This window comes from Alligator mississippiensis, chromosome 3 (assembly GCF_030867095.1).
Source record: "Alligator mississippiensis isolate rAllMis1 chromosome 3, rAllMis1, whole genome shotgun sequence".
NCBI classification, from domain to species: Eukaryota; Metazoa; Chordata; order Crocodylia; family Alligatoridae; genus Alligator; species Alligator mississippiensis.
The window spans coordinates 215,590,708-215,613,772 of NC_081826.1; the positions used below are offsets into that span (position 1 = coordinate 215,590,708).

The 23,065-nt window shown below is 41.2% G+C and overlaps 1 protein-coding gene across 5 annotated transcripts in view; it reads left to right on the forward strand.

Moving 5' to 3' along the window:
* Positions 1–23,065, forward strand: part of FBN2 (fibrillin 2) — a 307,967-nt gene that overhangs the window by 122,918 nt on the left and 161,984 nt on the right. For 4 of the 5 annotated variants that reach the window (XM_059724895.1, XM_019478066.2, XM_019478067.2 and 1 more), the window contains exons 9-14: positions 4,866–5,018; positions 6,378–6,611; positions 9,581–9,718; positions 17,820–17,939; positions 18,489–18,614; positions 21,551–21,673. In XM_059724895.1, coding sequence (XP_059580878.1) covers positions 4,866–5,018; positions 6,378–6,611; positions 9,581–9,718; positions 17,820–17,939; positions 18,489–18,614; positions 21,551–21,673 — 894 coding nt within the window. The remainder of the gene's footprint in view (positions 1–4,865; positions 5,019–6,377; positions 6,612–9,580; positions 9,719–17,819; positions 17,940–18,488; positions 18,615–21,550; positions 21,674–23,065) is intronic. The other variant, XM_059724893.1, reaches the window with a different exon arrangement.

Below are 23,065 nucleotides of genomic sequence, written 5' to 3' on the forward strand. Positions count from 1 at the left end.
CCATCCCCTGCTGTTCATGCCAGGTGTTTCTTTAATCTGGTGCATGCAAAAGGGGATGGAGGAGATTCCCCGCCCCCATTCCTAGGGGCACCATGAACCCAATGCTTCTCCTTGCTGTCCAATTTATGGCACCCAGATCAAGTTAAGTCAGTCCCAAGACTGCTGTGACTGTTGGGGCATCTTAGATGCTGTGCATCATTTGGGCAAAATGACCTGGTGGTGCCCATCTCCACTCTAGGTATGAATAGTTGTTGGCTTATTTGACATGTCGTGTTTTTAGTCTCGCTGGGTATCCAGACACCCTCCTCACCCAGGCTAGCCCAGGTGGGGGTGCAAGTTTAGTTGCCAGCAACCCAACTATGGAACAGGCTGTACTGGTTTACATGGTACCAGATAACAGACCAAGAAAGGCCTGGCCTGACAGAATATAGTGCCCAAGGAACTTAAAAAAGAAGTTGGTCATTCAGCCAGGGCTTCCAGCTGCACAGCTACTTTTTTAACTTCCCAGGAACCTGTGGAAGCAACACTAGGGAGTTGAGAGCTTCCAGGCCCCCAGCTGCTGTTTCTACCTCTGCAGTAGGTTGCAGCTGCAGAAGGATGCACTGTTCTACTTGCTGGCAACTGGTAGTCATATGATTGGAGTTATGCCCCATTCCCAGAACTGTGCAACCTGCCAAGCATGTTTGGCATGGCTGGTTCATGCAGCTGTCTCAGTGCCTGCCAGAAGTCTCAGGCAGAGCCCTATGCCCAAACATGGTCCCATTGACTTAAATTAATAAAGTATGCATAGGTTAGAGCATGAATGCCATGTGCCAGTGGAGGCTAGGGGGGGCACAGCGAGCTCCCAGAGGCAGTGGTGTTATCAGTGGTGGGAGCATGGCGGAGGCAAGTGGGGAGCTGCCACAGGCAGCCGCACCACTGTCAGTGGCAGGGGGGGCCAGCACCGACCAGTGGTCAGCAACCACCCACAGATGCTACTGGCAGCAGCGGTGGCGGCAGCCAGCGGCGATTGCTGACCACCTGCAGATGCCAGCGGGGGTGGGGTGGCGAGTGCCAACCTCCTGCAGACACCACCGACAGTGTCGGTGCACCCCTTATGCATCACCAATAGGTAAGAACTGGTGAAACTCAGTGAAGGGATGTCAGTTTGTAATATTTCTTCAGATTTGTTGTTAAAGGTCTATATTCAGGACTCTAGATTCTTGTGCAAACATGAGAAAACAGACTAATCACTTAATCAATGAAACTGTTCTGCTGTACAATACCTTTCACCTTTTCATCTTTTGCCTAGTACATAGTGGAAGAAGTTCTGAATAGTGCTTGGTGTTGCATATTAAAATTCTAGTGCTGTAACCATATAACAAATGGATATAAAGCATTCATGTAATCCCACAAATGCAATTTTTTTCACATTCTTCAGGGTTTATAGAATTGGGGCATGATTTACTTGCAATATCCAGGTAAAAAATAAATTGAAGGCAAAATGGCTGCCTTCTAAATTAAGTTTTCCATTTTCTTGTCAATTTAAAATGAACATTTAATGCTACACAAACAATTTGGGTGATTAAGTTCCATGATGTTTGTATTAATTGAAGTACCAAGATAGTTAGCATTGTAGTTAGTCCTTCCAGTCAATTAGCTCAGTAATTCTGTAGAATCAATATTTGGGAGTGTCATAGAAAAGGAACCGAGATCTACTTTTTGAAGTAACGTAAACACTGGTACATCGCTTGCTAACATACAATTTTGTTTAGGTTTCAGGTTTTGTTTAGGTTTTGTTTAGGTTTCAGGTTGTCTAATGCTCCATGCATTCATCATTTCCTATGCATTCGTTTCTTTGGTTTTCATGCCAAGTCTGATTAAAAAAACTCCAAAAGTTATAATGGCTAGTTCACTTGCCCTTACTTGTAGTGAATAGTACTTTTCACTGCAAATAGTCCTATTGGGCTGCTCATAGAATAGAGCAGGGACAGGCAAAACATGGCCCACGGGCCAGATTCAGCCTGCCAGGCCATTCTGTCTAGCCTGTGGGGCCCCTAAAAATTTGATCTGGCCCCCAACTGGAAGCCTCTGCGGCTTCTGGCCACAACCCTTCTTCCCTCTGTTGGAGTGGAAATGCAGATAAGATCAGATGGAGCCAGGTGGGAAAATCGCTGCAATCAGCCCAGCAACCAGGAGCTGTGTGGTGCTGGCCCAGCTGGGCTGGAGCCAGAGTGGGAAACAGTGGCGGTGCAGGGAGTGGTGGGGCGGGTGTGCAGGAGGGAAAGCAAGGAAACAGCAGGGGAGTGGTGGCTGTGGGCAAGTCTGGAGCCCATGCTACTAGTGCCCTGGGGTGGGCAGAGACCCAGGGTGGGGTGGCAGGAGCGGAGCCTGGGTGCGGGGTCACGTGAGACTCGCACATAATCTGTGAGAGCTGCACGTGATGAAGTCAGCAGCCTGGCCCCATCTCTCCCTTTCTCTCCCACTCACCATAACCCCACATCCTCCCACTTCCCCCACCTCAGCCACATAGTCCGCACCCACCCACCATACCCACACACTACACACCCTCCCACACCTTACTACATACCCCCACAGACTCCCCAAACATACCCCGCACATATATTCCCAGTAGGACTGTATTTTGAGCTATTTTGCACTCACCTCTAGATATACTTTGCAAGCATATAAATTGATACAAAAATATTTTTAAATAAAATTAAATTACAGTAGGTTTTTTTTTTGTTTTTTTTTTGGTATGTGATTTGGGTTTTTTCTGGTTTCAAGATTGCAGCACCTTCCCTCCCAAAAGAAGCACTTCCAGGGCAAGGAAAGAGACTTCCAGTGGCAAAGGTCAGGGGTTAGGGGGTGGGACTTCCAGTCTAATATGGTGACTGGGGGCGGCAGGGCTACCCTTGCGGCCCTCAACAGCTCGCCAAAGCTTGGTAAGTGGCCTTTCACACAAAACATTTGCCTGCCCCTGGAATAGAGACTGCTCAGGAAGGGTATAAGTGGCAGATACTAAATTATTATATAAGTGTCCTATATTGTGTAATAAAGGCCACATTTTTTTAAGTTATACTATAAACCATTTGGCACAAAAAGCTTAAATGTCTAATGTCTAAGCTAAAGTGCCTCGTGTCTAATTATTGGAACACACCAACTCTTAGGTAGGGTTGAGCCTACCCAGTCCATGCACAGGATTTGTTAACCAAACATTTTGGTATGAGTAAAGCAAGAAGGGTTGGATAAGTCTATTGTATATAATTTAGATGCTTAGTCTTGAAAATTTTCTGTAAACATCTTGATCTTCAAACCAAAATAGCTTAATGGGAAAATAATATAATGATGTTAATATTACAAATCAGTTGATTCAGCTTAATTCCTTAAAACACTGAGCAGGAAATATATCTATTTTTGTCTTTTTTAAAAAGGAAATATTTTTCTACTTACATTAAAATAAATTGTCTATCCACTTACTGATAGTATAATACCAAAGTAGACCATCTCAAATTTTTAGTAGCTCATAACAGATTTTGGTTTTATTCATTTTTTTCCTGTGATCCTGTCCTGCTGCTCTTACCCAAAGTTGAGTAATACCTTCCTTTGATTTCAGTCCCACTGATTTCAGCAGCATTATTGGGCAGAAGCATAATTGGTCAGTATTATACTCTGAGCAGCAGTGGCACATGCTGCAATGGCAGAGATCCTCTGCTGCTGGGGGTGAAATGTCTTCCCTTTTTGCCACCAACATGCACATCAAGCAACCAAAACTCATCAGTTTTCAGCGGCAAAAAAGGAGGCATCATCTCTCCCAGCAGCAGCAAATCTTCTACTGTACACCTCAGTCACTTCTCTGCCCTCTCACTGCTCAAGCTGAGGAGAGAATCACTTCAGGGAAGGTGCAGGTACAGGAGGAAAGGGAAGTAGGGGCAGGGGACAGGAGGGTGAGCTGATCTCCCGATTTAGGCAGCACATAAGGCTTGTGCTATGCTTCCCCACCTGTTAAGTGCATCTGCATATGTGCTTTAATGTGCAGTAGCTTATTTTACTGCACATTAAAGCATCATGTAAAAAAAGTGATTATGCTAATGCTCAGTAAAATAGGCTACTGTGCATTAAGCATCACTTAAAAACCATGGGCATTCATTACTGAATATTAAAGCAGCCTCATGTGCATTTGTTTAGTGCCTCACATTGTAGTTACTAAATTTAATGTGCATTAGGAAAAACACCTTAATGTACTTGTAGATGCTCCCATTGTTACATAGGCCTGATATTGGGCTTGATTATGCATCTGCAGTTTTCATCTCTTTGTAAAGGACAGCAGTTTAGTTGTCCCAGGAGCAGCATAGCAAGGAATCCAGCTTTGGAGACTCCAAAATATGGTATACTATTACTTCCTATCCAGGACTTCTAGAGAATGAATCCAAGGCTGTACCACTCTACATATATGTTATAGTAGGGGAATGGCATGCGTACAGCATATGCTTACCCTAACAACCCAGACCCATGGTCTGAGGAGGCTGTGCAGGTGTATGTGGGAGAGTAGGAGGTTCTTCACTCTTCCTTATGTTCCAGTGTTGGCCTCACAGTCTTTGTCACATATTGGCTAATAGAGATTAAATACAAGTACCTATAAAGGGTTTTATCATTTTCAAAGCTATGAGAAAAGAAGATGAGTTTGATGATTACATTTTGAATTAATGCAAGATTAGTGTACTTGAAACAGTAGTAGAGCTGACTGCATTTCAATTTGTTTTTAATAATCTTTTTGGTGTTTCTTTGCTAATATTCCTAACATCTGTATGATAGAGAGAACTATTCCTGACCTTCAGTTTATGTTAGTGGTTTTGGTTTATTTTTTTTTTTAAATTGATGTCCAGATCAGAGAGCAGGCACATGTTTCTCCAGCTTGGTGAATGGTCGCTGTGCACAAGAGCTTCCTGGTAGGTTTACCAAAATGCAGTGCTGCTGTGAATCTGGTCGATGCTGGGCCATTGGATCTGTTCCAGAGATGTGTCCTGTTAGAGGATCTGGTAAGTGTTTTTTTTTCCTGCCTATCCTGAATGGCCTAAGAGGTCATTGGACATGTTTTAAATTGCTTTATAATCCAGGTGAAGGAGAAAAGTCAAGTTTTATATAATTATTCATTCTTATGTTTTTAATCTGGATGCTTTCATCTGTGAACCATTTTTTCTGGTCCATTATTATTTAGAACCAGTTTCTATAACTTCTTGTTGTTGATATTGGAAGTAGCTCTTGGGAACTGGGGCAGATTTTGTGGTCATGCTCAAAGAGGAAATGATTCTGAGGGTCTATAGTTCATTTCAGTTTAAAGGAACAGCTGCTTTCTCTTTCCATAGCTTTTCATGTTACTTTGAACTAGCAAAACACACCACATCAGTAGTTCATTTAGTCTCTGTATTATACTCACATAGTGACTTTCCCCATCCATAGCAAAAAAATATTTTCAGTTTACCTATCCCAAGATCTCTGAAGGATACAGGAGTTAAAATATATTTTTTAAACTTTGACATTTCCTCAGCAGCAGGCAGCTCTTGGGGACAGGGAGCAGTGTCCTAGCCCCAACTCTGATCGCAGAGCTGGGGCCAGGAGTTGCCTGCTGCTGGGACAGGGGGACATTGTCCCAGCCCAGGCTTCATGCTCGGAGCCTGCCCTAGCAGCAGGAAGCTCCTGGGCTCGAGCAGAGGGTAATGTCCCAGCCCCCGCTCTGATCGTGAAACTGGGGCCAGGAACTCCCTGCATGAGGAGAGTTCCCCATCCAGCCTGGAGCTGACTGGGACCTGCCCCAGAACAGAATAGTTCCCAGCCAGTCCCGAGTTGTGTGGTGAAGTCTGCATATACAGCCCAGAGCTAGCTGGTAACTGTCACTCCTGTCCTGTTTTTTGCCTTTGTTGTAGCACTCACCCATTCGCCCCCATACAATAGGGGCAACTAGTTAGGCGAGTGGGCCTTGGGACCCATGGTATTTGAATGTTACAAATAGACAGGACATCTCCTGATGTGTGTGGGGCCAGGAGACAGCTGCCGCTGCAGCAAGCAGAGCTCTCCTGGGCCCATGTTCCCTGTCGTTCCCATGGCCAACACCCAGGGGAGCAGCCCTGTACCAGACTACTCCCATTGGAAGCAGACATGCTCCCTCTTAGGAGCGGATTATAGATGTGCTCCCTAGTAGGCTTATAGCATAGTATTTTTACTGCACCATAGAGCACACTTCAAATTAACAGCACATGTAGACATGCCCAGTAATTTTTGAAAAAATGAAGGATTGTTACTTTGTTTTTTCCAGAGGAAACAGAGATCTGTATTTCTCTACATGTTATTTTTCATAAAAGTTTGGTTAACTCTGTGTCTTTTGTGCGTGTTTTTGGTAGATGAATACAGCAGACTTTGCATAGATGGAATTCCAGTTGGAGGTGGTTCCAGAGCTGGTGGAATAGGAGGAAATGGATTCCTTCCTGGTGGAAATGGGAATGGCTATGGTGCAGGAGGAACTGGATTCATTCCTATTCCTGGTGGCAATGGCTTCTCACCTGGCATAGGAGGAGCAGGAGTAGGGACTGGTGGCCAGAGTCCCACAGGGAATGGCCCAATCATTACTGGACTAAGTAAGTCTCTTAATTTTTTTTAATATTTCCCTCTGTTTTTGATAAAGGATTAAATATCTTTGGAGCTTGCTCATGTGATTCTTGCATTTTAGTCTGAACATGGAAAATCTTATCTAAATATAGCTGACCATGGCCCAGCAGGCCTCTTCCAGTCTGTGTTCCTGTGTTTGTTAATGCAAGTGCATATAAGGTATTTGCATGCTATTATGAAAGAGTGACTTAAGTATAACAGATTGCAGAACAGGTATGGTTTTTTTTTCTTGCTTTGGATTACAGATAAGCTTTCTCATTAGTCCTTTTTCCACTTTCACTATCTATGTATTCCTTGGAATGTCAGTTATAATACTTGTTTGTTGTTCAATGATATTCCCATAAGTTATGTACTTTTGATGGCTTTAGCCTCAGAGGACTGTATTATAGCCAGTAACCCTCTGCATTTGGCAAAAAAAAATGTAAGTTAAGGTAAAATTCTTATAACAGATGGTAGAGGGGTGGAACATATTTATTTCTGACAATTTTGGGAAGCAGGATTTGTTTGGCAATATCTTACAGTGGACCACATTACTGGATCTGTCCATTCTGTACCAGAGGATTGATTCCAAACCTATAAGTAGCTTCTGCTACCTATCACACAAAGAAGTAACACTCCAGAGAAATGCTTATATTGCTAAAAGTGGGTTCCCAGTACCACCACTAAATATTCTACCTGCTGAAGTCATTTTTATTCCTGGGCCTCTTACAGTTTTCTATAAATAAGTCTTTGTTTTGTTCATAGCTTTCAGGTAATTTTACAACTCTTCAGGGTTCAAAGTTTCACTTCATTAGGAAAAGAAAATTCCTAGTCTCCTAAAGGATCAGACACAGCAGATTTTAAAACCACTATCTCTTTTTTATATAATTGAAATCTATTTTAAATTATTTTGAATATGTCTTCGATTTATTAGATTTAATTTTTCTCTCCCTCTCAGCCCTGCAAAATTGGACTTATGATGATTAAAACTTTACAGAAAGATGCACAATATCATTCCAGGAAATGTTTTTGAAAGGCTCTTCTGTCCTTAGAATAGTGTTAGTGATTATGCTTATATTAGTCATAGTAATCACGCTCATATTTGCCACATGTGAACATTACAGTCATCACAAATTTGTAATGATAAAACCTTTATGTTGCCCTGTCATATATTGCTTTTACATACATAATCAAATAGTGAAAATATCTGTGCTTGCACTATAGTCTTACTTTGTGCCTTTGAACATCTTTCTTGCACTCTTATTGCTAGTCCATCTCAGTCAGCACTACATGTAGCATTCCAAAAGTCTGAGCTACTTCAGACAACCACCAGTGTTTTTAAAACAAACTGCTAGATATATTTTCCTTATTTTAAATGTGGAACTCCCCCTAAAAATATACCTTGGCTCACTGCTCAAAATGAACAATATTTAGTAGGACTACGTAGATGCATAAAGTTACTAAGGACATGTCAGTGTCTGTAGGATGAATGCCATATTCAGTTAAACAGATGAAATATTAGGATAGCTGTACCCTAAATATTAAAATAATGGGAGTAAATTTCCTAGGTTGGGGGGGGGGGGGTCAAGTGGCATTGTTTGCACCACTGACCTGCATATAGTGCTTAGGGATCGTTAAAGCACAATTAACCCTTAAATGGAACGTGAAATACGAACACAGACAACTCAGTGTCCTAAAATCAGTCTAACTTTATTAATACAACAAGTTTTATCTCAGCATTTTCTATATTCAGAGAGAGAAAAAACAGTACAATGATCTCACCCAATCCCAGATGTTACTTTGCCTCACAGAAAAGACAGCTACTCAGTTCCTGAAGCGAAGGGTGCGTTGTTGGCTGGGATGATCCAGACAGGCGTTGAAAGCTGGATTCATGATGTAAATGATGATGACGACGACAACTAACTTTTTTGCTTCCCCCCCTTATGCTTTTCTTTAACTTGACTCCTTTGACGACTTCTTGCTTTTAGATTGGTCTATCTGCAGTCAGCATATTGTGCATATTTTATCCTGTCAGCATATTCCTTTGTTCAACATCCCCATTACGAGCACACGTCTTAATTTGGCCTTTTCTGGTGTCTTTCTTTAAGCATTGTCCATTGGTCTCCTTTATCACCTTTCATTAACATATCATAATCATTTCATCCCTCTGATTCAGCTGATTAGTGCCAAGTTCAGTTAATTTGGGCTAGTAACAAAACTGTTACTATGTTGTGTTAGAAAACCTTCTCACAGTGATAGAAAAAGGAAAGAAATATCATGCAAGCAAACTCAAGGCCATAAGCTGCTTGCAAGAAACAAGGCCAGTTGATATTGCAAACACCAACAAAATGAAAAGTTCAGATAATAATGAGGCTATACAGAACCTTAGGCTAAATATAAAAGAAAACTTTAAACAATGCTATAATTCAACACTCTATAAAGAGGTGCAACTTTAAAGCATAAAGTATGACAATCTACCCTAACAGCATGGCTCTGTGTGTGGCATATGGCAGATCAGGAAGGGGACACACGGAACTGCAGTAGACAGAGTGGAAAGCGGAGTATCAAATTGGGCAGGGAGCAGAAAACAAAGCAGCAGATCAGCCAAAGGAAGGGGATTGGAGTGGCACATGGAGAAGGTGCCGAGATAATCAGTGACATGACTGCCAAAATGTTGACCCCAGTTGGCATAGATCCAAACCCAGTGGTTTCTTTCTCATGAGATCTTTGATATAAATGCTGAATCATAATGCAGACCATTTGTCTAATATATTTGTGGGTTTTTTTAAGTATCTTCACAACCACATCAATCAATCGTTCTTTGAAATACTTTCTCTTTAAAGCTTGAAAAAATAGCTAAACTTACACATTTGATTATAGAAATGATAAAATAACTTAACATGACCTCTCAACTCCATTTGTATGTCAAAATTGTCTCACGTTCTGTAATTTCTTTCAGCAATACTCAATCAGACAATAGATGTCTGTAAGCATCACCCCAACCTTTGCTTAAATGGGCGATGCATACCAACCATTTCTAGTTATCGGTGTGAATGCAACATGGGATATAAGCAGGATGCAAATGGAGATTGTATAGGTAAGTGCATATTTCTACCTTGTCATATTCACATTCTGATTGTTTTTATATTTTTCACTTTCAGACATATGTCCTTAAAACATGAGATTTAAAATCTTTTTTTACCTCTCTTCAACAGAATATTTTTAGGTCAGGAATTGTAGTCAGATTTTTTTTTTATGATGCTGTAATATTGAAGTATTTAAAACAAGCTTTTGATCCATAATTGCTATAAAGAGTACAACTTTTAATTTTTAAAGTTGTGTGTTATATATACATGTACTTGTTGAATAGTAAGCTTGTACCCAACAGCAATTGTCCTGATTGGCAAGGTGCTTTTAGAGCAACCTTGATGGTATCATTAGGATTTAGAAATAAAGGTCCAGGGAAGTATATAGTGGGAGACTCATGGAACTTCCCACTTACCACACTTGGCTGAGAAATTTGTAAGAATACATTCTCTTCCAGTGGAAGTTAAATCTAGGCATGATTTGTAGGCCTTTGGATCTTAGGACTCTGATTGTAGCAACTAACAATATAAACACATTTTTGTTCTCATACTCTTGTGGATCATCTGGGTGGGGGGTGGGGGGGGGGGGGGAGTCATTTAGCACTTGATCCTGCACAGTTGAAAACATAGTGCAGTTCTTTCTAGATATTTCCTATATATAGGATATATTATATATATTTCTATATTTATAAATGTTTTTTGCTTACTCTTAAAAGTAAAACACAGTTTCATAGTTACAAAAAATCTAAAAGCACAGCTATTTCAGAGTTGAATAGACTTAAAACTCCTCCCCTCCCAGGAACAGAGGGGTAGTGCCCGCCACGCCTTCCCTAGACAGGGAAGACCACCACTCAACTCCTCCTGGTCCCCAGGAGGAAGCGAATGATAGGTATTCTTTCCTGTTGGAGAAATCTTCCTCTTTGAAAGGGAAAGAACTTTCTCCTTCAGGAAGCATTTTTCCTGTGGGACAGACTTGATGAATGTCTATATGCTTGTAGTTTCTATCTAGGAGAATGTTGATTCTCCCGGTGGAAATATAATGTCTGTACATAATCAGAATCTCTCTCGCAATCAGAAAGTGAAAAATTAAGAAAGATTAGGTTGCTAAAAGGAACTTCTATGGGATCAGTCCTCTCTCTTGTGGGTGTTGAATATCTACCATTGCTAAATGAGGCTTCATATCTACTGGGTGCATCTACAGGTGAATATTAATGTGCATGAGTTTATTGCTCCTAGGCATGCCTTCTACATATGCACCCAGGACCATAGCTAGTTGAGCTGGGACAGAGCAGCCCCAGCTGGCAGGGGCCTGGGGAATCAGCCTGCCAGCCCAGGACTGCTCCAGCCCAGCTCAGCGTGCTGTGAAGGTACTGGCTGGGGCATTAGGGTGCTTCAGTGTGAGGTTACCCTTGTGCCTCAGCCAGCCAGGGCAGTGTCTACACGTGTGCTGCTGCGAAGTAAAAAAAAACTCCATAGCAGGATAACACTTGTGTTTACAAGTACTGTCCTCCTGTGGAGTAAATTAGTTTACTGCTGCCTAATAGCACTGCAGGTATAGACATGTGACATTTTTACTGGGCAGCTAATTAATTTACCACGCAGTAAATGTCTTGTGTAGACATGTCCTCTGATTTGTACTTTGAACCACCCTGTTTTACAGCATGTATTGCAATTGCTATAAGGACTTAGCACTTAGCAAGGCGAGTTCTGAGATCTCACTATAATTTTCTCTTTGAAGTATAGAGAAATAATCACAGTATCTTAAGTGCCATATTAGCATGTGTGCTGTGAATGGCAATTTTTGTAGATCAGTGATGCACAGTCTCTGGCCCACAGACCAGATTCAACCTGTGGGACTGTGGGGCCTCCCCATAGGTCTGTAAATTTGGCAGCTCTGGAAACCATGGCAATTAATGCTACCCTGCTGTTAAATTTCTGGACCCATGGGGAGCCCCACAGGTCAGATGATATGTTGCTGTGCTCAGGGTTGTGCCAGTGTGTGGGACTCGCTCTGGTGGGTGCCCAGTCACTACAGTGCGTGGGATCAGATGTGGCATGAATGAGGCTGCTCCATAGCCAACAGACTAGCCCCACTCCACTTACCTGGCCTTTAGGGCTTGAAAGTTGAGCATCAGTAACATAGATCAGAACAGAATCTGACCTTGGAAAACTTAACTGTATAAAATATCTGTATATGATAAATTAAATTAAGCTAAAGGACTCATTTCAATCCAATTTGAATTCTGTTCTGGTTAGTGAAAGAACAGGCTTCCGGCATTGGGAACAGTCACATTTCACCATATGGGGTAGAGTTAATAACATATAAATGAACAATGCAGACTGTTGTATCTCTTTGGCTCCATACTGAGAGAAAACCCCAAAGGATATTTTAAGAATTCAGAAATAATTAAAGAATTTTTATGGGTAGGGCAAAAAAAGAAAGTGACTTATTCCAAAATGGTCCTTTCAGACCAAAAGTAGGATTATACACTGTTTCCCATAAACACTTCCTGATGATGGACAGATATAAACCATTGCTATCCTAAGGGTTTTAATACTGAGCTGTTTTGTAAGTCATCAGTTCCTCTTCCTGAAGTGATAGGAGGCCTGTATACTATCTACCCTTCCTTATTACCACTGTTTTTGTGAAAAAAGATTTTGGATAAAAGGTGGAAAAAAATGTAATACTAAGGAGGACCAGCAGCAGTGTGATATTGTGATTGTATCAAGATTTGTATTTAAAAGGGGCGTAAGTGTCCTCTGACCTTTTGAATTTTGTTTTCAGACTTAACGTAGTAAGTCTTAATAGAACAGTTGAACTTTCCATGCCAAGTTTCGTCAAGTTTATGCTAACTATGATGAGTAAAACACTGAAAAATGGAGATAGTTGAGCCTGAAAAAGGGAATGGATAGATTGCTTCTCTTTCTTTGGATGGGACATGCACCCTAGCAATCTAAAGTCAAGGTTAACAACTATTTTTATTGGAATATGTTTATCTTTATTCACTTTTATCACCAACCTATAATAATGTGGTGGAAGCCAAGATTCACATGCAAATACAGGGAATCTTCTGGCACACCTGGATTATAACGCATTTTCTAAGTCCTATATCAGTTATTTGATATAGAGGGACATCGCATTCTTCTTTAGAGTTCATAAATTCATTTCCAATGAGAGCTCCTAGCAGAATAGACTTATTTCCTTCATGGTTAAGCAGCTATGAATTTACCTAGAAGTGTATTCTAGAGCATAATTATCACTTTGCTCTACTGGAAACCTTAACAAGTTAGAGAAGTATAGGGTCTATTATTTATAAATTCCTTCTGTTTTCTAATGCTTAGGCAAGAAAAATATATAATAGAAGTCTTTGGGATTAGGATGTTAGACAAAACATTCTTGAGAAAATATGATTTAGAGTTTGATACACTATCAGTAGATCTACTTGATGGGCTTTGTTCTGAAGAAATTATGTACAGCCCTTTTGGGCACGCCATACTGACTGAGCATGCAGCCAAAATATCTGGAGGATTGATCTGCTGTTCATGAGAATAAAATATTCTCTATGGCCAAGAATTGTCGAGCTGCTTGGGAATATGGAGCTAATATAAATGCATAAAATTCTGTTAAAGGATAACAAATGCCTTTATGAACATATACAAGTAGCCACGCTAAAAAATAAATACTATTTCTGCATTCTTTTTAACTCTTTCAATTTCTCTTTTCTTCATTTTTGCTTCATACTTTTGGCTTTATTGAAGTGATGCTATGAACTGCACATTCAACTGTGAGTGTTTCTTAAAGAACTAAATAGCTTTTTCATGAGAAGAGCTGTTTGATTCTTCCATTTTTTTCTTTTTATTTGCTTCACTCTTTACTAGAGAACTGTCACTGAATCTAGCTCCTAGTTCTCTTACAGATCAGCTTGCTACAGTGTCATACTGAATATCTCAAAATCTGTAAGAAACATATTTAAACATTATTTGTATTGTTTGTAACAATGACTTCATTCACCTGTATATCCCATTATATGAGGGATCTTACTTGTAATATATCTCATAGCAAAACCAGTGTTTGCCATTTTCTAGTCTCAGGCCATTTGTATTTTCATATTGTGGAAGAGTAGTAGCACATGCAGCTACAAAGTGGAATTGAAGAAACATGATTGTGGACTGCATTTCTCAGGCCAGCCAGTTACTTCCAAAGTATAAAGAACTGAATTGAACTGAACTTTTAAATCAGACCTTAAATGAAAAAAAGTTTGAAAATCTTTGGAAAGAAAACTACATTTCAGGTTGCTTCTGGCCCCATAAAGGTGCCAGTTGGTCTCTGGCCACATAGGACAGGTACAGACATTACACTTTTACTGGTGTAAGTGATTGGAAACTGGTCTATGCCCATAACAAAATAGAAGTTCAGCACACACAGGGCATGTCTGTATGTGCATTTATACCCACTTAAATTTACTGCGCAGTAAGCTACTGTACAGTAAGCGGGAATAGGCTGGCATCTACACATGCAGGTGTTAAAGAGCATTAACTCTGTATGTGGACTGACTTGGGACTAAAGTTAGTCCCAAGTTAGCCCACACATACAGTGTTACTGCACAGTAAGGCGTCTACAAGTGCATTACTGTGCAGTAACTAATCAGTCATAAATTTGATACCATAATGCAGATATCAAATTTACCCTAAAGTTGGCATGTCACCATATTTACTGTACAGTACAGTATTGGTGTACCTGTGTATACGCATGCCCAAATTGTGTAGTACTTTTGCTTACTGCGCATTCAAGATGCATGTGTAAATGTGCCCATAGACTGGTTTAAAAATGATGGAACCTGGTCTAAGATTTGCCCCCCCACCCCACCAAAGGGCAAATGTGTGTTCTACGAATCTAAACTACACTGCTTGTAGAAAACTGTGCAACTTAGATCAGTTCTGCCTTGGGTTTTGAATGTCTGTACTTAGCCATAAAGATGTGAAAGTGGGTGTAAAAGATGCACCAAGACCAGTCCGAGGGGGAAGAGAGTCTAGAAGAGCTGGTCATATTTTAAAGAAACCTTACTGAAGGTGAAGGAACAAACAACCCTGACATGCGGGAAGACTAGCTAGTATGGCAGAAGACCAGCTGGGCTTAGCACGAAGTGAAAAATTGGGCAAATGACTAGTGAGGAGTATAAGAATATTGCTCAGGCATGCAAGGATGAAATCAGGAAGGCCAAAGTGCAGTTGGAGTTGCAGCTAGCAAGGGATCTGAAGGGTTTCAAGAAGTCTTTCTATAAGTATGACAGCAACAAGAGGAAGATCAGGGAAAGTGCAGGTTCCTTACTGAATGCGGAAGGCAGCTTAGTGACAGATGATGTGTAAAAGGCTGAAGTACTTGATGCCATTTTTGCCTCACTCTTCACAGGCAAGGTCAGCTCTCAGACTACTGCACCTGGTAGCATGGTTTTGGGAGAAGGTGAGCAGCTGACAGTGGCGAAAGAACAGATTAGGGACTATTTAGAAAAGCTAGCCATGTATAAGTCTATGGCGCTGGACTCGATATACCCAAGGGTGCTGAGGGGGTTGGCTGATGTGAATGCAGTTCCACTGGCCATTATCTTTGAAAACACATGGTGATTGGGAGAGGTCCTCAACAATTGAAAAAGGGCAAATATAGTGCCATCTTTAAGAAGGGAAGAAGGAGTTTCCAGGGAACTACAGACTGGTCAGCTTCACTTCAGTCCTTAGAAAGATCATGGAGCAAGTCTTCAAGGAATTAATTTCTAAGCACTTGGAGGAGAAAAAGGTGATTAGGAACAGTCAGCATGGATTCACCAAGGGCAAGTAATTTCTGACCAAACTGATCGTCTTTTTGACAAATAGACTGGCTCTGTGGATGCAGGGAGACCAGGGGACATGATATTCCTTGACTATAGCAAAAGTAGTCAGGACTTATGGTAGAGGTAATATTTTTTTATTAGACCAACTAGTTTTTTGCAAAAAAATTGCTTTAATTGCAAATATCACCTCTTCCATGAGTCCTGATTGCTTTTGCCTCTAAACCAATATGACTACAATCTGGATACTTGACTTTGATACGATGTCCAACAACATTTTTCTAAGCAAGCTAAGGAAGCATAGATCAGATGAATGAACCATAAGGTGGATAGAACAGTGACTGGATCGTCACACTCAAAGGGTAGTAATTAATGACTTGACGTCTAGTTGGCAGCCCCAGGAGTTGGGCCTGGGGCTGGTTTTGTTCAATATCTTCATCAGTAACCTGGAAGATGGGATGGAGTGAACCCTCAGCAAGTTTGTAGATGACAACAATCTGGGGGGTAAGTAGATACACTGGAGGTTAAGTCTAGGATTCAGAGAGACCTAGATAAATTGGAGGATGGATCAAAAGAAATCTCATGAAGTTCAATGAGGACAAGTGCAAAGTCCTGAATTTAGGACAGAACAATCCCATGCACTGCTACAGGTTGGGGACTGACTAGCTAAGCAGCAGTTCTACAGCAAAGGACCTGAGGGTTACACTGGACTGTAAGCTGAATATGAGCCAACAGTGTGCCCTTGTTGTGAAGAAGGCTAATGGAATACTGGGCTGCATTAGTAGGAGTATTGCCAGGAGATCGAGGGCAGTGATTCTTCCCCTCTATTCAGCACTGGTGACGCCACATCTGAAGTATTGTGTTTAGTTTTGAGCTCCCCACTACAGAAATGATGTGGACCAATAGTGGAGGGCAACAGAAATGGGGAGGAGGCTGGGGCACATGACTTCTGAGGAGAAGCTGAAGGAACTGGGTTTATTTAGTTTGGAGAAGAGAAGACTGAGTGGGGATTTAATACTCAGTCCCTGAGGGATTTAATACTCAGTACCCTAAAGTCGGGATCCAAAGCAGATGGAACTAGACTGTTCTCAGTGGTGGCTGATCACAGAACAGGGAATGGTGGTCTTAAGTTGCAGCAGGGGATGTTTAGAATAGATATTAGGAAAAAAACTTTGTCACGAGGAGAGTAGTAAAGCACTGGAACAGGTTACCCAGTGAGGTTTTGCAACTTCCATCTTCGGAGGTTTTTAAGACCTGGCTAGACAAAGCCTTCTCTGAGATGATATAGTTAGGGATGGTCCTGCACTGAGCAGGGGGCTGGGCTATACAACTTCCTGAGGTCCCTTCTAACCCTAATTTTCTATGATTCCATGATAAATAACTGGGATATGGTATACATAAGGCAGGGTAGATATGCACCGTTATAGACTAAATAAATTACATAGAGAGGACAAGATTTTGTTAACCCAAGTTCACTTCATCATATGTAGAAAAACTTCTTTACAGTCTGAGTGTCCAGGGTCTGGAATAGACTCCCTCACAGGTGGTACAAGCACCTATTCTGGATTCATTCGAAAGGCGTTTGAATGTTTATCTTGCTGAGATCATTTGACCCCAGCAGACTTCCTGCCTATGGCAGGGGGGCTGGACTCGATCTTGCAAGGTCCAAGGTCTTCCAGCCCCTAATGTCTATGAAATCTATGAAGTCTATAAGGCACTGCAGTCTCCTTAGAGGAATTTCAAGTAATTCCTCTTGCTGTGTGACACCCCCTGCAAACCCCCGCCTGACACTTTCACAATACAGTCATTGTTTTAAAGCTATAATCTGAATTTCGTTTTATAGGCACTGTGGTAAGCTCTGCTTATAAGTGTTTAAAACTTGCTTGTTGCCCTGTAGATTTGTTTTGTAGATTCTGATTATTCTGAAGAAAGAGAACAGGTGATTGTTCTGTTTAATAAGTGAATACAAAACTAAACAAAGGATTTTTCACTTCTGTTAACTAGTGGTCAGATCCCTTGTCTCAAATTCCTCAGCTTTTTTTTCCCTTCTCTTTCAAAAAACATGTTATCTGTATTCTTTTGTTTTTTGAAAATGCAGTTTCATAATTACAATTAGTATAGGTTTGTGTGTTTGGGGAAATAATTTTGTAATGAACATAGGTTTCAAGCTTAAGCATTTCACTGTTAATTACCTTATTTCTTCAATCATGAAATGGTATACCTGAAAGAAGAATTGCTGAATATATAATAGTGTGAAGTCTCTAATGGGCATCTCCTCTGCTGCCAACAGATGTTGATGAGTGCACATCAAACCCATGTACTAATGGTGATTGTGTCAACACACCTGGATCCTATTATTGCAAATGTCATGCAGGTTTCCAAAGAACTCCTACCAAGCAAGCTTGCATTGGTAAGAAAATTTACTTGCACATGGTGTAGGATGTTATGCCTGACCTGCTATGTCAGATTCTCTTGGAGTTTAGCAAGCAATTACTAGTAAAGTCTTTTCAGTAAATTATGACACTGATGTAATTGCCTTTAATTAAAGTTTTAAGCCTGGGTTACCCTTGCATTTTTTCTATAGAAAAAAATATAATGATTTATTTTTCCCCTTTGTCATTTATCACTTCCTTCCAATATCTTAGTTATTTGTCTAGCTGGTTCACATTGAAGAATCCACAGAAAGAAAGCCTGTATTTAGACAATAGATGATTTAAGTGTAGGGAAATTATTGACTCTAATTATGAAATGATATTTTCATAGTCTTATATTAACACAATAAAAGTTTATGACAATAAGAAGCTGAAAGTATGATAATTAGTTCAAGAGAATGAATTTTTACCACCTTCAAAAAGTTTCTAGGAAATATTTTCTGACAGGGTCTTTTAAAACCATATTTATTACTTTGCCACTCTTAATTCATTGACTAGTAAATCATCTGATTGCATTTCTTACTTAGATATTGATGAATGCATCCAAAATGGTGTTCTTTGTAAAAATGGCCGGTGTGTCAATACTGATGGCAGCTTCCAGTGTATTTGCAATGCTGGCTTTGAACTAACTACAGATGGAAAAAACTGTGTCGGTAAGGAAAACTCTTCTTTGTTTTTGAACAGACTCTGCTTTCACATTTCTAGAAATTGCCCTTAGCACAATATTCCTGATGTTTCAAGTTCAGGTTTCACAAAGTAACTTCTGATGTGAGGGATAGCCTCACTGGGGTCAAGTAGACAGTACATAAAGCTTCCCCATTCCCAAGACACTGCAGAATGATGCTTCAAAAACTAAATTCTCTCCTTGAGTTAGCCAGTGCACAGCTGCATTTCACCACCCATAGCCTGCTGTCATTGGTGGCTGATGTAGAAGATGATGAGATAGTCAAAACCACAATCCCACATTCTTCAGATACCTTTTAAAATGGTTTGGAGTTTACCTTTGGAAGAGTGTAATGAGACTAACCCATGTAGTTTCATGAGTAAACATATTGCAATTGTGACAATAAGTGACAATAAATGTTTAATAAAAGATATCACAAAAAAAGTTGCCTCGTATATTTTCTGAATGGTCATGTCTACAACAACCCCCCTACCCTATTGTGACTGCTGTCATTTGTGAGGTTTAAACAAAGTTAAAGTTGTTCTCACTCTTGCCCTACTCTCTACATTGCACCTACTTGGGCATGCTTACCCATTCATGAATGTGCCATAATTATGGCGCATTAAATTTAATACTTATAACAACAGGTTCTAAACTTAGTGTGCCATAATCGATGCTACTGCGCATTAGCACAAACAAAACTTTTTTGTAGCATTAATGTGCATTAAATTAAGTCTGCTGCGCATTAGCACATTAGCGTGGTTTTTTGCCAGCTGTGCTAATGTGCAGTAGAATTAGTCTCCCGTGCATTAAGTGCCTCGTGTAGATGCTACCCTTTTGTCACGTTTTGGCCCCTGAAAAGTCTGTCTTTGTAGGTGTTAGTTTTATCCATTTAGGCTGTAAAAGCTTTGCTGCAAGGGCTGTGGTTTGCCATGTGTTTGTATCAGCTATTGTTTTAGTATAAATAATAAAACAGATTTAATATTAAATGTCCTTAGATGAAAAAAAGTTATATTTATTTATATTTTTAATGACTTAAGAAAACATTAAACATATTTATTTTTCCTGCTTAAAGGCAAGGATTTCATTAGAGTAATAAACTTTATCTCAACTACATAGTTGGTCCAATAAAAGATATCACCCTAAGAAATCTTTGCCCCTCACATAATTTCTGGAGCATCATGGCTTCAGCATCACTCTTACACTACCTTCCTGCTTAAATGCGTTAGGTAAGGTTTTGCTTTTTTGATATGTCTTTATACTGATGCACTATTATATAGTATATGATGTGCCCTCTCCTTTGATAGTACAAAACAGAACATTTACCACTAATGCAGTTCACAGGTGGTTAATTGTTTCAGGGAAACGGCATGTCCCATCCAGTCTCCATAGAATGTCTTCTCCCTCTGTGGTGTTAAAGATAAGAATTTTAATTTTGATTATGAAGTGTCATGAGAAACTTCTAAGAAAAATATCTTAGAAGTGTGGCTGCACCACACTTTGAATTCTTCAGGATGGCTAATTCTCATCCTGCCTCCTCCTAAAAGAGGAGGAGGCACCATTTACCTGAGGATATACTCTGCTGAAATATTCTAGGCTAGTGGTTGTCAACCAGGGGTACGTGTACCCATAGGGGTACTTAAAAAAGTCCTAGCGGGTACGCAGAACTAATGTGGCTGATAAATGCCACGTGCATGCACACAGCTGCAGTGCAGCACACAGGCAGCCAGGAGAGCAGCTGGGTCCAGCTGGTAAGTGTGTGGTGAGGGAAGGGTCCTGTGGGGCGAAGATTGAGGCCCCAGCGGTGGGGGAGGGAGTGGGGCTGCGGCAGGGGTTGCCCAGTCAGGCCAGGGCACTGGACTAAGCTACGTGAGGGGTGGCTTCTGCTGCTGCACACACCCTGAGATATATGGGGGCATGGGGGGTGTATGCCCCCAGATATGTGTGGGGTGGAGTGGGCTGATGCTGTGGGCTAGGGGCCAGGGCTGCACTGGACTCTTCCTGGCAGGGGCAGGGCCGGGCAGGCTGCGCTTGGGGTGGGCAGTGGTGGCACTGAGAGGGGACTACAGGAGGGGTTGCAGCCACTCCAGAATTTGCTATAGTTTGTCCAACACTCTCAGCACCGCCACTGCCACCCACCCCAAGCACAGCCTGGCCCAGCCCCCTGCCGGGAAGAACCCAGTGCAGGCCCCAGCTCACAGCAGCAGCCTGCCCTCACCCCACGTGCAGATCCGGGGGCACACGCTCCCCATGCACTCCTGGGGGTGCACGTAACAGTGGGAGCTGCCCCCCATACGGCTCAGTCCCTCATACTGCCCTGGCTGGGCAGCCCCTGCCACAGCCCTACTCCCTCCCCCACCCCTGGGTGAGCCTGCCCCACCCCACCCCACCCCATGTGCAGATCTGGGGGCACACGCCCCCCATGCTCTCCCAGGGTGCATGCGGCGGCGGGAGCTGCCCCCCCCCACTCCTTGTGCCACCCCGACTGAGCCACTTGCGGCTCCATCCTGCGCTCTGCCTCAGTTGTTCAGCCCCAGCCCCACCCCTGCTCCCTCCCTCACTGCAGGGGCCTTGATCTGTCCTCCCGCTCCTTAAAAACAAGAAAAAAATATAAAGGGGTACATGAGCTGAAACTTTGAGAGAGAAGGGGTACACTTGTTAAAAAAGGTTGAAAAACCATAGGGAAATGACATTTTTCACTCTGCTGAAGGTGACTGCTGCTTCTATGTGTAGTCTGCAGACTTTTCAGACAATTTTTGCAAATTTTACTTGTAGAGTTTAAACTGGGGAGGAAGAAATTCTCTGCCATGCAGTCACAGAGAGTTTAATTTATTTACACTAAGCAACACTTACCTAGTGAGATCCAGAAGTTAGTTCCTCAAGGATGTAGGAACATAAGTTATTTTCTCTGTTCTGTTTCTGCAGACCATGATGAATGCACTACTACAAACATGTGTTTAAATGGGATGTGTATAAATGAGGATGGTAGCTTCAAATGCATCTGCAAACCAGGGTTTGTTTTAGCTCCAAATGGGCGTTATTGTACTGGTATGTATGACTGTGAGAACACATTAAGACAATCTTATTGAAACCATCTTTTCCTATCTAGTGAACCATGTAAGAATGACAAATCTTTTTATCACATGGAATTAATAATCTTCAGTATTTTACTAATTTGATACAATAGGTGATGAAGCTGCCTAAAAATACTCATTGGAATTCTAGAAGGAAATTATTGAACCACTTACAGTTACAGTAGCTAGATGACAAGTTAGATTTTGAAAGCTAGTGCTAGATGACAAGTTAGATTTGGAAAATCATTGTAGCTGTAATGCAATCTGTGCACACTGCAAGAATAGTTATGGGGGTGTGGTGCTTCAAATATTGATAATTTACGAAACATTCAAATGTAAATTTTTCATTTGTTTTTTTTTTCTTAATTACGTAACGTTTCTTAAAATATCAGCACTACTACATTGGGCTAAGTACAAACTTCTTCGGTGAAGTTATTTAAAAGATAACATTAAACATTTTAATAATGAAGCCCAATTTGTTTTCCACTGAAACCAACAAAAGGTTTCTGTTGACTTCACTGGGTGCTGGATTGGATGTAAGTGTTTTCCAATACAAAATGATTTCATGGGTCAAGTTTATTTTAAAACATTTTTTCTGTATTAATATTGGACCTCTTCTGTGAATCTCCTTCCCTTTAATAAGCATACAGTTTGTTGTCTATATTTAAAGGTTATTTTGGAGCTGTTCACATAGATGAAAATGAATAAATTAAACCTGCTTTTCTCTCCAGTTGTACAGACATACAGTGTCTGCAAATTAAAGAAAAAAATCCAAGAGAAATCTTGGAATTTAAATCAAATTCTGGAATGAGGAGGAAGAGAAATTCCAACTCTTTCTCATGTTTTTGAAATACAAATTACTAGTGAACTTGCTGAGCATGAGGAAAAGAAGGGAAAAGAAAAATACTAGAGCTCCGCTGCTTGAACTAATATATGGGATTAATGAGCAGAGGTTACCTAGCTTTGATTTAACTCATGTGTCATGTAAGATAAATTACGAAGTGCTAGTTCATTAGGGGAGCAGACTCCCTTTCACTACTTCTTAAGTATCATGAATAAACTGTCAGATTTCAGAGAGCAGCAGATCAAAAGTCTCACCACTTTTTGAGATTCCCACGGTATGTGCAGAAGCGGGGCGCAGTGCAGACAGCTCTCCTAAGCACTTGGCTGTCCTTGGGAACTTGTGGAAGCTGAGGCATGCAGGGAGTCCACCTCTCCAGCCACAAGGCCACTTCATGCTTTCATAGCCATTTTGAAACACTCCAGGGGGAGCTGTGTGGTGCTGAAGTGCAGTGGTGTAAGTAGGGTGGGGGGAATGGAGTAATTGCCACAGGCGCCAGCTTGTTGGTGGGGAGTGAAAAAAGGT